Source organism: Gigantopelta aegis, chromosome 13 (assembly GCF_016097555.1).
Source record: "Gigantopelta aegis isolate Gae_Host chromosome 13, Gae_host_genome, whole genome shotgun sequence".
In the NCBI taxonomy this organism is placed as follows: domain Eukaryota; kingdom Metazoa; phylum Mollusca; class Gastropoda; order Neomphalida; family Peltospiridae; genus Gigantopelta; species Gigantopelta aegis.
Window position 1 is genome coordinate 14,337,219 of NC_054711.1, and position 17,360 is coordinate 14,354,578.

General features: G+C 37.8%; 1 protein-coding gene across 5 annotated transcripts; it reads left to right on the forward strand.

Annotated features, from left to right (window-relative positions):
- The first annotated feature begins 4,239 nt into the window (after positions 1–4,239).
- LOC121387752 lies at positions 4,240–15,167 on the forward strand. Of its 5 annotated transcripts, none has more exons than XM_041518952.1 (5): positions 4,240–4,275; positions 5,719–5,946; positions 7,452–7,684; positions 11,603–11,772; positions 12,539–12,651. In XM_041518952.1, exons 2-5 carry the CDS (start codon positions 5,754–5,756, stop codon positions 12,618–12,620), a joined length of 678 nt encoding a protein of 225 aa, XP_041374886.1. In that variant the 5' UTR covers positions 4,240–4,275; positions 5,719–5,753; the 3' UTR covers positions 12,621–12,651. The 5 variants fall into 5 exon arrangements, 4 of the variants coding, with proteins under 4 accessions (XP_041374886.1, XP_041374888.1, XP_041374885.1 ...); XR_005959867.1 differs by lacking the exons at positions 4,240–4,275; positions 12,539–12,651 and adding exons at positions 11,013–11,095; positions 13,876–15,167 and having other exon boundaries at positions 5,607–5,946; XM_041518954.1 differs by lacking the exon at positions 4,240–4,275 and having other exon boundaries at positions 5,607–5,946; positions 7,494–7,684.
- The last annotated feature ends 2,193 nt before the right edge of the window (positions 15,168–17,360 follow it).

The following is a 17,360-nucleotide window of genomic DNA, read 5'->3' on the forward strand; positions in this document are numbered from 1 at the left end:
ACGCACTTTGGACGCCTAGATTGACTGTGGCCTCCAAGTGTTTAGTGCTACTAAGAACTCACCCGACCGATATGCATGCACTTTGGATGCCTAGATGGACTGGCCTCCAAGTGTTTAGTGCTACTAAGAACTCCCCCAACTGGTATACATGCACTTTGGACACCTAGATGGACTGTGGCCTCCAAGTGTTTATTGCTACTAAGAAATCGCCTGACCGATATGCATGCACTTTGGACGCCTAGATGGACTGTGGCCTCCAAGTGTTTAGTATTACTAAGAACTCCCCCAACCGGTATGTACGCACTTTGGACGCCTAGATTGACTGTGGCCTCCAAGTGTTTAGTGCTACTAAGAACTCCCCCAACTGGTATACATGCACTTTGGACACCTAGATGGACTGTGGCCTCCAAGTGTTTAGTGCTACTAAGAACTCCCCCAACTGGTATACATGCACTTTGGACGCCTAGATGGACTGTGGCCTCCAAGTGTTTAGTACTACTAAGAACTCCCCCGACTGATATGCATGCACTTTGGACGCCTAGATGGACTGTGGCCTCCAAGGGTGTAGCGCTACTAAATCAACTCCCCCGACCGACGCATGCACTTTGGAACCTAGATGGACTAAAACCTCCTAGTGCAACGTATCTACTAACACATCAACGCCACGGATATGCATACTACCACCCCTTACATGGACTGTGACCTCAGAAAAAATGGGGCTACTAAGCTGCTCGTTTCGACCGATATGGGTAGCATCTTTGGACTACCTAGATGGACTGTGAATTCCAGTACTTAGTGCTACTAAGAACTCACCATACATGTATGCAAGCACTTTGGCTACTAGATGGACTGGTACTCCATGAAATAAGTTGCTACTATTTTTCGCCCAGACCGATACTATTATTTTTTACAACCTAGATGGACATTGACCTCCAAGTGAGGACTTGTACTAAGAACTCACTCTATTAATATGGGTGCACTTCGAACTTTAGATGGAGCTGTGAAGTTAAGTGGTTTAGTACTACCTATACTGATAACATACATTTTTCAAAAACTGTCCAGCTATGTGTCTTTATGACAACCAGGATCTGGTGTATTCTAACATAAACTGACAACCTCACTGAAACTGTGGACGCTAGATGTGCTGTGACCTAATATAATGTACACCTAAAAACTCAGCATATATATGCATATAGTTTGGTACAAATGCCTAGATGGACTATTAAACTCCAACATGTTTTAAAACTAAAACTCACCCGAAGATATGCACTTTCACTTTGGTGTCTGTACTAGATATATATGTAGAGACAACAAAGATAGTCAGAGTACCTCTACCCCGATAAAGAATGCCATTTGGAACACATGCACTTGATGTGACCCCTAGATTATGAAGACCTTAACAACTCACATCAAAGAAATATCAGTATTAGAAAACTACACTGTCTGAGGAAGGAAACACAAAACTGACCCGTACCTGTATGCAGTAATGGACCCTAATGTCCTGAACATTAGTGTTGGGTGGAAATCCTGTATGCTGGGTGTGGGTGTCTTCAAGTTACCAGGTGTGGGAATTTCAAATCCATCGGCCATGCTGATTTTCATAATGAACCATCAAAACTATTGGCAGCCACCAATATTCCTGACTATATTTTATTTATAGCCTACTGTAGTTGGAGGTTTTAATAGTTGTGATATCTAAGAACTAATCATGCAGCTTTGCACACTTTATATTTGATTAATTACTGAAAAAAAGTATTTTTAAATGACAAAATTACCCGAACATCTATTTTCTTGCATTTTTTCTAATCCTAGATGAATACAATATCCATATTAGATGTATTCCTACTAATCTGTAATCCACCATTTGCATATAGCTAGTAACATTAGGTAATACAGCTTTAACAATAAAATAAATTATCAACTTAATCCAAGGCAGATAATCAAATCTGAAAAAATTGGTTCTGAATCTAGTATAAACTCAAAATGCTTTTCATGAGAGCTAACTAAGTGATTATTAAGAAAAAAAAATGATCTGGAGATCTAAGTATATGTTTAACAACCTTATTGTTATGTACAAATAAGAACAGAAGGCACAATAGTGACAACAAATTTAATTATGTTTTTGGTAAAGTTTTTCTTCAAATTTACTTTAAATTTTGCATAAAACTACAAATTTGGACTAAAATATGGACTTAGTGACCTATAAATATAGTCAAAATAAGAATCAACCTTTACAAATTTGAGTGCATCAGAATTTCATACATAATGGAATGAACAATGATTAATGGAAACTAAAGACATTAACCCACTATTGGCACATGCTAGATTTAATGTAAAAATAAATTGCTATTAAAATCTTAGTTCAGGTTGCCTATATATAATACCATATTTAAGAGCAGTTGTATATGGCAAGTCAAATACCATGTAAAAAGAAATTATTGAAAACTTTACAGTATGAATTATAGGCCAAAACCAACTTTTCTTCAGTGCTAACTTTGATTCAAACTCCATTCAGAGCCATATACAGAGATTATTGTCAAGGTCAATGTCATTGTGAACTTGCATGATCGAGTGATGGCTAATTAATCAACCAGTATAGTTTAATTAAATAAAATGACAAAATCATAATATTTTTTATTATGCACTGAATATGTGCTATAGGGTGTATACTACCAAATCAAATCCCATAGACGACAATAGTAACATATGTGGCTAAAACTCCTACCTGCAACGTATCAACCGACATAAACGCCACGGATATAAATACTACCACCCCTTACACTTAAAGTGAATCAGAAAAAAATGGGGGTCAAGCTGCTCGTTTCTGAGATAACGGGTAGCATCTATGACTACCCTAGTTTCGCACAAAATTCGAGTACTTTTTTTTGCAGGTACCCCATACATGTTTCAAGCACAAGGCTACTTGACACATTGGTACTAGATGAAATAAAATTGCACACATTTTTTACCCAGATGAAACTATTATTTTTTACAACCAACACACTCACATTTATAACCAATCACAGGACTTGTGGTGTTCACTTCTCTATTAAAAGTTGAGTGCACCTCGAACTTTGACCCAGCCGGAAAAGATGGACTGTGACCTCCAAGTGTGTAGTGCTACTAAGAACTCGCCCGACCGGTATGCACCCACTTTGGACGCCTAGATGGACTGTGGCCTCCAATCATGTAACGCTACTAAGAACTCACCCGACCGATATGCATGCACTTTGGACGCCTAGATGGACTGACAACCACCCCAAATAAAGAATAATAAAAACAGTTGACAAAATTATTAATTAAGGTAGGTATAAACGAGGTAAAGGTACATTGTAGCTTGCAAGTGAGTTAGCAGCGCTACTCAGAAGTCACCCAGCCAATATGCTCTCACCTCTGGAAGCTTAGACGAACCGACACCCATCCCTACCTAACCCACTATCCAAATTAAATAAAGAACATGGGTTGTCTAAACTGTCCGCCTAAATGCCCCAGAACCGACACCCATCCCTACCTAACCAACTATCCAAATTAAATAAAGAACATGGGTTGTCTAAACTGTCCGCCTAAATGCCCCAGAACCGACACCCACCGACACCCATCCCTACCTAACCAACTATCCAAATTAAATAAAGAACATGGGTTGTCTAAACTGTCCGCCTAAATGCCCCAGAACCGACACCCATCCCTACCTAACCAACTATCCAAATTAAATAAAGAACATGGGTTGTCTAAACTGTCCGCCTAAATGCCCCAGAACCGACACCCATCCCTACCTAACCAACTATCCAAATTAAATAAAGAACATGGGTTGTCTAAACTGTCCGCCTAAATGCCCCAGAACCGACACCCATCCCTACCTAACCAACTATCCAAATTAAATAAAGTAACATGGGTTGTCTAAACTGTCCGCCTAAATGCCCCAGAACCGACACCCATCCCTACCTAACCAACTATCCAAATTAAATAAAGAACATGGGTTGTCTAAACTGTCCGCCTAAATGCCCCAGAACCGACACCCATCCCTACCTAACCAACTATCCAAATTAAATAAAGAACATGGGTTGTCTAAACTATCCGCCTAAATGCCCCAGAATGTTTTGTTATTAGATTCGACAGGTGGCAAAGCAACTACTTAGGTACATGGGTTGTCTACTGTGTAAATGCCCCAGAATATGTTATAAGATTCGACAGGTGGTTTGAAAGCCTACTAGGTACATTGATATATCACCATAAGTATGTTTTCAGGTGGCAAAGCCTACTAGGTACATTGTACATGTAAGTATGTTTACAGGTGGCAAAGCCTACTAGGTACATTAATGTATATGTAAGTATGTTTACAGGTGGCAAAGCCTACTAGGTACATTAATGTACATGTAAGTATGTTTACAGGTGGCAAAGCCTACTAGGTACATTAATGTACATGTAAGTATGTTTACAGGTGGCAAAGCCTACTAGGTACATTAATGTACATGTAAGTATGTTTACAGGTGGCAAAGCCTACTAGGTACATTGTACATGTAAGTATGTTTACAGGTGGCAAAGTAAGTATATGTAAGTATGTTTACAGGTGGCAAAGCCTACTAGGTACATTGTATATGTAAGTATGTTTACAGGTGGCAAAGCCTACTAGGTACATTAATGTATATGTAAGTATGTTTACAGGTGGCAAAGCCTACTAGGTACATTAATGTATATGTAAGTATGTTTACAGGTGGCATTTAGCTCAGTTGGTAGAACGCCACCTGACTTACCGGTACTCATGTTGTTGCAGGGCACAATATTTCACGAGAACCGTTGTTATGTTTGCGTGTCGGTTACGCAACTTTAAAAATAACAAGAGCTGCCATCCAGTTACATTCTAAAATTACAAGTACCATATATCAGAAAGGAAAGTGAAAATCAGTTTATGTTTTTAAATACATTTGAACCACCAATGTAGCACAGAACCCATAGTTCAAGTGTTTTAGGATTAGGTAGGCCTAACTCATTGGTTATGAGAACTATATTCATGTAACCAAACAATTGGTTGCCTAAGTAAAACTCACGTGAACTGACTTCCGGTTACCTAAGATTTTGAAATATTGTGTCCTGTTGTTGGATGGAATCTCAAAATCTCCAGCAGCCTATGGTTACAAAATGTTCTCTAGACTAGAGACTAGTAGTGGTGTCATTAAGCAAAATAATTAACTTTCAGTATCAGGGCTAACTCTGGGTGAGTAGAACATTGCGCTAAATTCATTATCTGTTAAATATTTTAAAAAATGAAGAAATCCAGTTATTTTCTCACTATGTATTATTTATTACATCAAATTATTTTGTTGATTTTTTTTTTTTTTTCAATTGGCCAATTTGGCGAAGGAAGGACATTTTATTTACGCTTATATGGTGTCGGACATATGGTTAAGGACCACACAGATATTGAGAGAAAACCTGCTGTCGCCACATCATGGACTACTCTTTTTTTCGATTAGCAGCAAGGGATCTTTTATATGCACCATCCCACTGACAGGATAGTACATACCACGTCCTTTGTTACACGAGTTGTGCACATGGAGCACTGGCTGGAACGACAAATAGCCCAATGGGTCCACCAGTGGGGATCGATCCTAGACGGACCGTGCATCAAGTGAACACTTTTTCCACTGGGCTACGTCCCCCTTCCCCCCCCCCCCCCCACATAGTGCCTGAGCTAGCCCTAAGTAAATGTTTATTTTTCAGCTGTTCTTTGACGATGAGATGATATTCATTCCGTGATGGCTATAAAGAAGGGTCGAGTGCGACGCTATGTCATCTATTTCCTGTCTTTCATCTACTTCTCTCTGTGGGGCTTCGCACTGTTCAACTACCGCAGTCACTGTGTGTTCACGATACCCAACATGTTGATGCAGCTGCCGCAGATAGACAACTCAAACGCTGGGAAGTGTCAGGTTGACTGGGATGCCTTAGGTAAATAATTACATTTATCCTATAACTTACCCATGATATCCATGCCATAAACTCATGTGATAATTTTAGTGTATTATCCCGGTTAATAATGGTATGCAAATTTGCAAGGTCTCTAGGTAAAGTGTTGCTGTGGATGGGTCATTTGCTTACAAACCAACAAGACCTGTGTACTTAAGCGCAACGTTTTCAAAGATTTTGTTAAAATGCGTGACGTCAAACTAATTTGTGCTAATTGTGATGACGTCATATTATGGATGGCGGCGACTTCAGTACTGTGATTTACTAAAAATTTAAATAAAATGTTATTTTAGATGTGTTATAGCATAAATTTTAATATGTAAAATATAAACCTCGTCTAGTTAATCGGTCTTTGCCTCGGCAGAGCCTCGACAAATACAGATTAAAATAGACTTGTTTGATATTTTCCCATATTTTCTCATGTTGCACGGTCGGTGTAGAATTGATGCCCACCAGTGGGTATTTCTCATTCCAGCCAGTACTCCACAACTTGTGTAACATATGTGGGTTTTTTGTGTTTTTTGTTTTTAGTTTAATGACACCACTAGAGAACATTGATTTATTAATTAATCATCGGCTGTTGGGTGTCAAACATTTTGTAACTTTGATGTATAATCTTAGAGGGGAAACCTGCTGCATTTTTACATTAACAGCAAGTGAAATTTTATATGCACCATCCCACAGACAGGATAGCACATACCATGGCCTTAGATATACCAGTCGTGCGTGGTACCATGGCTGAAACAATGGGTGTGATAAAGGCTTGGTGCCTAAATGTTTGTTATTAATCCAAAGGCAACACTTGCTATGCCCCCCCCCCCCCCCCCCCAATATTAAAGTTTGACCCTTTAATGTGACACATTAACCTAAAATGTGTAATTACCAAGATTTATGGTAACCTGTAAAGGAATTACCACACTGCTTAGGTCAATCTAATTAAAATTAGCTCCACTAGTTAATTACTATTACCTGTGGATCTAACAGCACCCCGTTGGAGCTCATGTCCAGTTGACCTTTCATTCGACCAATCAAAACCTTACTTGCAAAATCATGCCAGTGGTATAGCCATCAAATCTGTTTATACTAGTATACAATAGCCATTAAATCTGTTTATACTAGTATACAATCCAGAGTTTATTACTGCACTTTTCTCCGTGTTTTTTAATGTTGAAATAGCCTAACAAGTTCGCCTATTGCATAAATAGTCTCGCCCACTATTTTTAGAATTTGTATACTCCTGAATAACGCTAAAACACTATAAAACTATTAAAAGGCGAAGTTTAATTGGTCGGTATTTCAATTGTTATTTATAGATAAAATGTCACCTGGACATGGGAGTCCATGCAATGCTGTTAGATCTACTGGTAGACCTGTAGAGCCAATTTTAATCAGATTGTGCTTAGGTGTACTTTGATGTGTGTCTCTCTCTCTCTCTCTCTCTCTCTCTCTCTCTCTCTCTCTCTCTCTCTCTCTCTCTCTCTCTACAGATCATGTTAAAGTTGACATCTTCTCTGAACCGTCCTTTAAAGATATTGCCCCCAGGAACCCACATGTTCAGAAGGGTCGCCGGTGGAAACCAAAAAACTGTCTCTCCTGGCAGAAGGTTGCCATAGTGATCCCATACCGCGACCGCATGCACCACCTGAAGATTCTGCTCAATCGGATCCATCACATGCTGCACCGTCAGCTCATTGACTACAGGATCTTCGTTATTGAGCAAGTGAGTTGGTAGAGTAACTGGGGCGGCTCCACAAAAATATTGGGGTGGGGAAGAAAAGGAAACATGAACCAACTCATTAGGATGGCATCCCAATGAGAGAAAAAAAAGGGGACACTTGAATATTTGGGGTTGGGTTTTTTTGGGGGGAGGTCCCCTAGCTAGTCCCTCTTCCTTGGATCCATTGATTATTTAGGTGGCAGCTAGTTTCTTTCTTCCATTCCTAGATCAAATAGACGAAAGAAAAAGTTTGGTAGAGTAACAGGGACGGATCCAGGAAATATTGGTGTGGGGGACTAACGGCAGGGTTGCAGAAAGTACTCGCTTGCCAAATGCAAGTGAAAATTCTCACAGGCGAGTTGAAAAATGCAAGTGTCAGTCTGACGGGCGATCTGTCTTTTTCTGACTGGTGGTATTTTGTTTTTGTTTTATACATTTTGAATTTTGTAAATCTACATGAAAGAACTGTAAAAAAAAAGAAGTCTTTATTAGAATATTTCAAAATATATATATCATTTGATGTGAAGACGATGCATACTATAATACACATGTATTATTAAACAGTAATATATTGGCGGAATAGTATAAATTGTGGCAGGCTAGTGAATTTTAGTTGGTTCTGGTCCGACAGGCTAGTGAAATATTTTGCATTTCTGTAACCCTGCTAACGGAAGAAAAGGGGACATGAACCAACTCATCAAGATGGCATCCCAATGGGAAAAAAAGGGGGACACTACAATATTTTTTTTTTTTTGGGGGGGGGGTCCCTAGTCCCCCTTCCTTGGATCCATTGATTATTTAAGTGGCAGCTAGTTTTTTTTTTTACTTTCCTAGATCAAATAGATGAAAGCAAAAGTTTGTTAAAGCTTGCTTTGTTTAACGAGTCCATTAGACCACATTAAGTAATCATCGCTTATTGGATGTCAAACCTTTGGTACTTCTGAGATATAGCCTTCAGAGGTGATATATATATATATATATATATTGAATTGACTTGAGACTGCTTGACCCGATGTCGGGCCAATATCGGAATGCCGACTATGACCCGATGATGGTGCAGGGGTGTAACATTCTCTTTGAGAATGGCCAATACAGCACAAAAGTTTTGAGTAAAATTCAGTATCCGTAAAATTCTGTGATATTTGTGTTTTTGCACAGTTCTTTACACTGTTTTTGTTTAAGTCTTGAATTTTTATACTGATGTTGATCATCACTTTATTTATTTACATTACCATAGTTTGACACCCAATAGCCGATGTATTTTTCGTGCTGGGGTGTCGTTAAACATTCATTCATTCATTCATTTAATGACCTGATGTCTAGCTGACATCGGGCCGACATCAGACTGCCATAACTTCTTAAAAGCTATGTTGGAGCAGCATCTATATATGGTGATATATATATTAATATATATTGACTTGACTGCAGCATCTATATATGGTGATATATATATATATATATTATATATATATATATTGAATTGACTTAAGACTGATTGACCCGATGTCGGGCCAATATCGGAATGCCGACTATGACCCGATGTCTAGCTGACATCGGGCCGATGTTGGGCCGACATCAGACTGCCATAACTTCTTAAAAGCTATGTTGGAGCAGCATCTATATATGGTGATATATATATATATATATATATATATATATATATATATAATTGACTTAAGACTGATTGACCTGATGTCGGGCCAATATCGGAATTCCGACTATGACCCGATGTCTAGCCGACGTCAGGCTGACATCAGACTGCCCTAACTTCTTAAAAGTTGGATCAAGCAGCATATATCTATATATGGCTGGTGATATTGAATTGACTTAAGGCCGACTCTGACCTGATGTCGGGCCAATATCGGAATGCCGACTATGACCCGATGTCTAGCCGACATCGGGCCGATGTTGGGCCGACATCAGACTGCCATAACTTCTTAAAAGCTATGTTGGAGCAGCATCTATATGTGGTGATATATATATATTGAATTGACTTAAGACTGATTGACTCAATGTCGGGCCAATATCGGAATGCCGACTATGACCCGATGTGTAGCCGACGTCAGGCTGACATCAGACTGCCCTAACTTCTTAAAAGTTGGATCAAGCAGCATATATCTATATATGGCTGGTGATATTGAATTGACATAAGGCCGACTCTGACCCGATGTCGGGCCAATATCGGAAGGCCGAGTGAGACCCGATGTCTAGCAGACATTGAGCCGACATAACACGAGCATACAACTATCAAAAATGTACTTTGAAGCATCAGCCTAATCCAATTACATCCGCTTTAGTTGATGTTGGATCACCCTAACAACTATATATATATATATATAATAATGTATATATGTAGGTGACATCAAGAATTGGGCCGATGTTTTGCCAACCGCTTTAAACCTAAAAGTAATTAATTAAGTAATTAACACTGTAACACATATTCCAGTAATATCCACTTCCCCAATGCAGGGAAACCCCTAACAGCTTGAGGCTTATTATTATAGTATATTCTTTTATATAATATTTACATCTGCCAATGATGGGCTGACATCGGACCGCTTGCGTTTGGACAAGCAAAAATGACTACGAGCTGACATCGGCAACCAAGAGCGGGCTAACGATTTGGTCGATGATGGGCCATCGATGGTCCGACGAAAAAGGCCTGTTGGGACTTTTTGTGGCCTCGAACTGTTGGCAAATAACGCAGTACATGCCTGCAAATTAAAACAAATTTTTTTTTAAAGTAAAAACTGCAACTGTCAATCACTGGGGCTTGTTTTACGAAATACAGGTCAGTAACATTATATCATAATACACTGTACATTCACGTGTGTTGTGTCAAAGATGCATAAACTTGATAATTAAAGTAGAAATTCAAAATTTGTGAACAAATATATATATCATTTAATTAAAATCTGGGGGTTTTTGTTTTCAAATTTACATGGGTTTTATGAAATTGAAGTAATAAATTTGTTTGATACAATTTAAATGTATAAAACTTACAGGTGTTTTCACTAATAGCATAATACTGTAAATTTCGGCTATCAATACAAAAGTGTAAAAAACAAACCATAATAAAACATATTTGGGAAAAGAATCTATTCTAAAGTATAATGTTACAAACACAAAAAATAATAGTATACAATTATGTTGTTTATAAATAATAAATACGTGAATATATATATATATTTATCAGAAATTGTCCGATTTTCACAGCTCGTATTCAACCATGTAAAATCGATTTTCCACACGGGATCAAATCCAGATTTTCTTTTTTGAGTCGAAGGTGTGGAAAACGAATCGTCAGCTTTTCTTTTGGTTGGTGTTGTAGGTGCCGTGTCGGATTGTGTTGAAATCTCTTCGTCCAAAATTACAGGAACAGCTTGGCGGATTAGCAGTCCCAGGAGATGTCCGGTAAAATTACCAAATACCAATTAACACAAGAATGTGATCTAAAGACTGGTCCATTGTTAGGTATTGAGGAAGTGTTTTACCGATCGGGGTGATTAGGTGTGCTTGAGATTCTGTTACACAAGTTGTTTCCAAGAGGTAATCAACTGCCACCCTCGTACTTGTGGTAATTGTTTTCTAAAGCACTTGAAATCAAGGCGCTTACACGCTGTCAAAGCGCTTACTTTACGGACCAAGGCGCAGTGGGCCGCTACGCCTAACGGCCCTGGGGAAACCTCTGCTTTAAGATCCTGTTTAATGAGCATAGATTACACTTTGATGGTAACTCTGTTGCCGTATTGCTGAGTTGTACTAAATTCAGTACACCATCACTGGCATATATTGCATTTGGGAAATGAACTCCTTGTATATTTCTTGTCATCACTTGTATGAGAATTTCAAATGTGTAAAATATTCAATGATGTTTTATAATGATTACATGAAAATGACTGCATGCATAATGTTTTCCAGGTGAGGTTCGCAACACATGACCTTATTCTGCTGCCAGTGTGTACTGTTGCACACTGGTTCTTGATGGCACTGGAAGAAGAAGGAAATGTTTATTTAACGACGCACTCAACACATTTCATTTACGGTTATATAGCGTCAGACATATGGTTAAGGACCACACAGATATTGAGGTAGGAAACCCGCTGTTGTCACTTCATGGACTAGTCTTTTTTCAATTAGCAGCAGGGGATCTTTTATATGCATCATCCCATAGACAGGATAGCACATACCATGGCCTTTGATGTACCAGTTATGGTGCACTGGCTGGAGCAAGAAATAGCCCAATGGACCCACTGACGGGGATCGATCCCAGAATGACCACGCATCAAGGGAGGGCTTTATCACTGAGCTACATCTCGCCCCTGATGGCAATGGAGCCAAACAAATATACAGTAGCTTGCCTCAACTCATTAAATCACTGGAACGATCCTCGCGATTTTGCTACTGGATGTGAGTACACCTGATTATCACTGTCGAGCAGCGCAAGAGATAAAACCATAACTTGTTTACTTCTCAAAATGTGTATTGTGTTTTCATTGGTCCAATTTATCAATTTTTGATAATATATCCTTAGGTCATCATTAAGTGTGAATGTTATTGTGATCCAGACTTCTGCAATTATTAATTATGGCCTAATTGTTTTTATATTTAGTGCCTTAATACAATAATTTTATATACAGTACTTTCTTGTCAATCATGAATAATACATTTTGTTTCAGAAACCTTTTTTTAAAAGTTAAATGGTCTGTGAAAAGTAACATGAATGAAAATTATGATTTGTGCCTCCAGTTATATAAGTATGGACTGTTTGTATTATGCATGTCCTACAATTAAACTAGTTCCGTGCCCTGTCAATATGGTGGCTAGAACACTAACAAGTAGCAACTTTGATTGCAGAGAATACGTAGCAGAGCTTGAGAAACATGTCCCTGAGGGTCTTGTTGAGTGGAACAGTGTGCAACATCTCTGCAGGCAGTAGTTGGATGGGAACAGCTGCAGTATATCACATGCATGGTCAGTAATTTCAACATCACCTGATTTTTTTTTCTTCTAGCCAACAAAAATTTATGCATTATTGTTGTGAATTCATAAATTTACATGTCTAAGCAATAAGTAGTGAGAATTTGAAACACATTGTGTAATGTCACATTAATTGGATACATTATTGATGTCATTATAATTGTAACTACTGAATATACGTTAAAATAAAGAATTATAGAATAAACCTAAGAACTAGTTCCTCCAACCCAACCATTCTTCAACTATCATAAAATTAAATTAAAATTATACTCCGATGTAAAAAGGTTTGCTTCTTAGTAGTAATGTAGTCATTATTAATCATGAAAAACCCACAATCACAATATGAAGCAAGCAATACATGTCCATTACTGGGCCCAAAACATTTTCGTATCTCCTAAGTTCAAGGGCCATAACTCTGTCAAATGGAAAAATCACCATGAAAGTCAAACTTCATATGTAACAGTACATGATAAAGCTATGCACAAAATGCTTGAACCTTAATTGGATATTAGCATGGAAATAAGTTGAAATAAAAATGAATGATTATAAGACTCCATCATATGTGGTTATGTGGGATAGAACAAGTACATCCGAGGTGGTGGAAATTTCGACCTGGGACAAGGCTTGCCGAATCCCATGGTCAAAATTTTCACCACCGAGGGTGTACTTTTTCTATCTCACATGATCACATGTATGATTGAGTCTTTTTCTCTCATTCATTCAGTAAATAAACCATTATTTTACACGAACAGATGGCTGAACAAGTAACTTTTATATTTGACAGTTTTATCATAAATAAACTACACTATCATATTTGCCGTGTTTTATTTCATGTGTTAAATAAAATTAACACTACAAATTAACAAGATAGCTTTTAAAATGAAGGTTTCTCTAATGACCTCATGTCACCATCTCACGTTAATATGATGTCATGTATTACCAACGACATCATGTTGCGCGTGATATCCCATGTAGGATAGAAATTTCTTACATAGCTTTCTTTCATGGGATAGCTCTGTCCTACATACCTGAGGATGAGAGAATAACCTATACACAAAATTTCAGCTCAATATATCAAGACATTGTGATGAAAAACCATCCAGAAAACTATATGTGGGACAGACAGAAGGACAGAGATGAAACCTATAGTCTCCTCCGGTTGGATCGGTAGGCAACTAGTCGTCAATATGTATATCAATCATTTTTATTGACAGAATGCTGAATGCCTTGTGAAAGATGTTTGCCCGACATTCATGCATCAGCACCACGTTCCATACTGTCGGGAGCATATGATGAAGACACTGCTAGCTGCCAGGAACACAGACAACTGCGACTCAAAACTGTTTCTGTGCTCACAACCAAAATGCTTGGAATGGAAGGGTTGTGATGGATGTTTGATGTGGGAGCATTCTGTTTGCATGATAACAACAGACAAGCACCCGTACTGTGGACTTTGTTTGCCATTGCACTACAAAAACTAAATATTTCCCATTCTTGAATTTGACATTTTCTGCAGTCATATTAAGTTTTAATTTGCATGTATACATAGATGCCAACCATTACGAATTTGGCGGAATCATTACAAATTTAAAGCATAGATTACGCTATTACGATTGTTTAGTTCGAAATTCCGATTTTTAGAAAGAAAATTGTAATTTCGGGTATTTGGTATCGAATCGTATTTTGGAAGGAACAAATGTTAACACCAGAGACATGGAACTTTTCCCCTCTTCACTGTGAACAATCATAGATTGGTTTCCTGCCTTAGAATAAACCAGTCTAGCAATCGGTCTTCTGAACAGCCCCGATGTTTGACGATTGGTTATGGCCTTGAACTTGACTTTACCAAAATGTCGAAAAACGCACTCCTGAGCCATCACTGATTACATTTCTATTTTGGGGGTGGGTGGGTGGGATTCCGATTTTTCAAGGCCTGGATTCTGATGACATTCCAACTAGGGTTGGCATCTATGTGCATACACAATTACTTTTTTGAAAGAAATGTACAAAATTATTTATTTGATAGATATATTTATCATATAATAGCTAGCATGTCCAGTATAATCAAAGTATGTGATATTTTTTTCAGATCACATACATGTTCTTTCAGAATTTGATAACTTTACAAATTAGATGTAAATTAATTGAGATCACGCAAACGTTCTACGGTGACACTGCATGCATAATTGTGACACTCCATAATTGATGTGTGCATTCATAGTCGTTAAACAAAACCATTTCAATAGTAACTTCACACTGAAAGCTGTCCAGTATTCAGAAAACAAAACCATTTCAATAGTAACTTCACACTGAAAGCTGTCCAGCATTCACAAAACAAAAAAACGTTAAGCACTACTAGTGCTACTAGTTTTTTTTATGTAAGGACATCCAAAATAACATCATTCAATTTTGACGTCATTTCCATTCAGACAGACAGAATCAAATTCTAACATCATTTGAATATTGAGTAATGTCTGATTGGAATTAAAGTTGCGTATACAGTTTACAAAACCATGTTGAATTAAGCTTGAGATTATTACCCTCGTGTGTTTCGATATCTTCAGTATCATATATTAGGAATAAAAATGTATTATGCTCACATAATACAAATTTTATTCCTAACATATGATATTGACCACACAGATATTGAGGGAGGAAACCCGCTGTTGCCATTTCATGGGGTACTCTTTCCGATTAGCAGCAAGGGATCTTTTATATGCACCATCCCATAGACAGGATATAGCACATACCACGGCATTTGATGTACCAGTCGTGGTGCACTGGTTGGGGCAAAAAATAGACCAATGGGTCCACGTTTTTATTGTTGAATTATGACCTTGTTTATATTCAGATGTGTTAATTTTTTTACAATTTGATGATTTTTGGTATACACCCATCTATGATGAGTCGTATATTATGGAGTCGTATTATGGTGTCAGTGTCACAGACATCACCTTGTTTATATTCAGATGTGTTAATTTCACAATTTCATTTTTATACACCCATCTATGATGAGTCGTATTATGGTATGCCATTGTCCGTCTGTCTGTTAACTTTTTCTTGTCTGGACCATATCTTGCATACAGATGCATACAGGACATCAAACCTCACATGTAGGAACAACTTGGGATGGCGGTGCGTCGCGTACTATTACTAGGCCACTGTGACCTACTTTTCATGGCCAGTAAATCCATATCCAGACCATATATAAGTTGTGGACAACACTAGTACAGGACATACTTATTAAATTTATTGAACTTTCATATAAATATGTAAAAATGTAGGAACAACTTGGGATGGTGGTTGGTCCAAACCAAACAGTGTATTCGCTTCAGTAGTGAATATAAATATTGTTTGCAATGTGGCAAACATAAACATTTTTCCATCATTTCTTGATGAATTATAATTTACAACACCAGTTTGAATGTTACAAAATGTAGCTAGCATTAGAACAAGACTTACATACAAATGTGTCATGTAGCTAGCATGATTCACAAGACAGACGTCATGTATCTATGTATCATAAAATAAAAGAATTACACCCATCTATGATGAGTCATATTATGGTATGCCATTGTCCGTCTGTCTGTTAACCTAAAACATTGTAGCAAACAAAATCTAATCTGGACCATATCTTGCATACAGATGCATACAGGACCATCAAACCTCACATGTAGGAACAACTTGGGATGGCAGTGCGTCACGTACTATTACTAGGCCACTGTGACCTACTTTTCACGGCCAGTAAATCCATATCCAGACCATATATAAGTTGTGGACAACACTAGTACAGGACATACTTATTAAATTTATTGAACTTTCATATAAATATATAAAAATGTAGGAACAACTTGGGATGGTGGTGTGTCACATACTATTACTAGGTCACTGTGACCTAATTTTCATGGTCTACTGCACATAACAGTAAATCCTTATCCACATCGTATCTTGGATACAGATGCACACAGGACCATCGAACCACGTGTAGGAACAACTTGGGATGGTTGTTGGTCCAAAACAAACTGTTCATCCATCCAATTGCAAATATTTCACATACTTAGAATTGAATCATACCCGTAACATATTCATTAATATGGATATGGTTTCCATCAAACTTTTGATGGGCATATCATGTACCTCACCAGTACTCTTGTTATAATTTATATTTTGGCATTAGAACAGTTTTAGTTATTAACAAATATCATGAATAGATGCGTTGATGTAACATGGCCAGACAGCAGTCTATTTGACTAAAATAACAGCCATCACTAATACTAGCAAATCTGTAAACAGTCCTATTCGCTTCAGTAGTGAATATAAATATCAATTGCATTGTGGCAAACATACAAAACTTATACATTTATTTATGAATTATAATTTACAACGGATTTTTGCTATCCAAGCTGTGGAGCACAAATGTAGCTTGCTGCCTGTCTTACAAAGAGTGACCTATGTGGCGATCAAAAATGTAGCTAGCATCTTACCAAGACTGACATACATCATCAAAATGTAGCTAGCATCTTACCAAGACTGACATACATCATCAAAATGTAGCTAGCATCTCACCAAGACTGACATACATCATCAAAATGTAGCTAGCATCTTACCAAGGCTGACATCATGTATCTAGTATCATACTGTAAAAGATTTACTAGATTAATGGCTCTCATTTTACGTCCAAAATCTGGAATAAATGTGA

Coding starts and splice junctions, on each gene's coding strand:
- LOC121387752 (XM_041518952.1), top strand. CDS start 5,754: ATGGCTATAAAGAAGGGTCGAGTGCGACGCTATGTCATCTATTTCCTG. Junction 7,685..11,602: donor GGATCTTCGTTATTGAGCAA/GTGAGTTGGTAG, acceptor AATGTTTTCCAG/GTGAGGTTCGCAACACATGA. Junction 11,773..12,538: donor AGGACCACACAGATATTGAG/GTAGGAAACCCG, acceptor CTTTGATTGCAG/AGAATACGTAGCAGAGCTTG.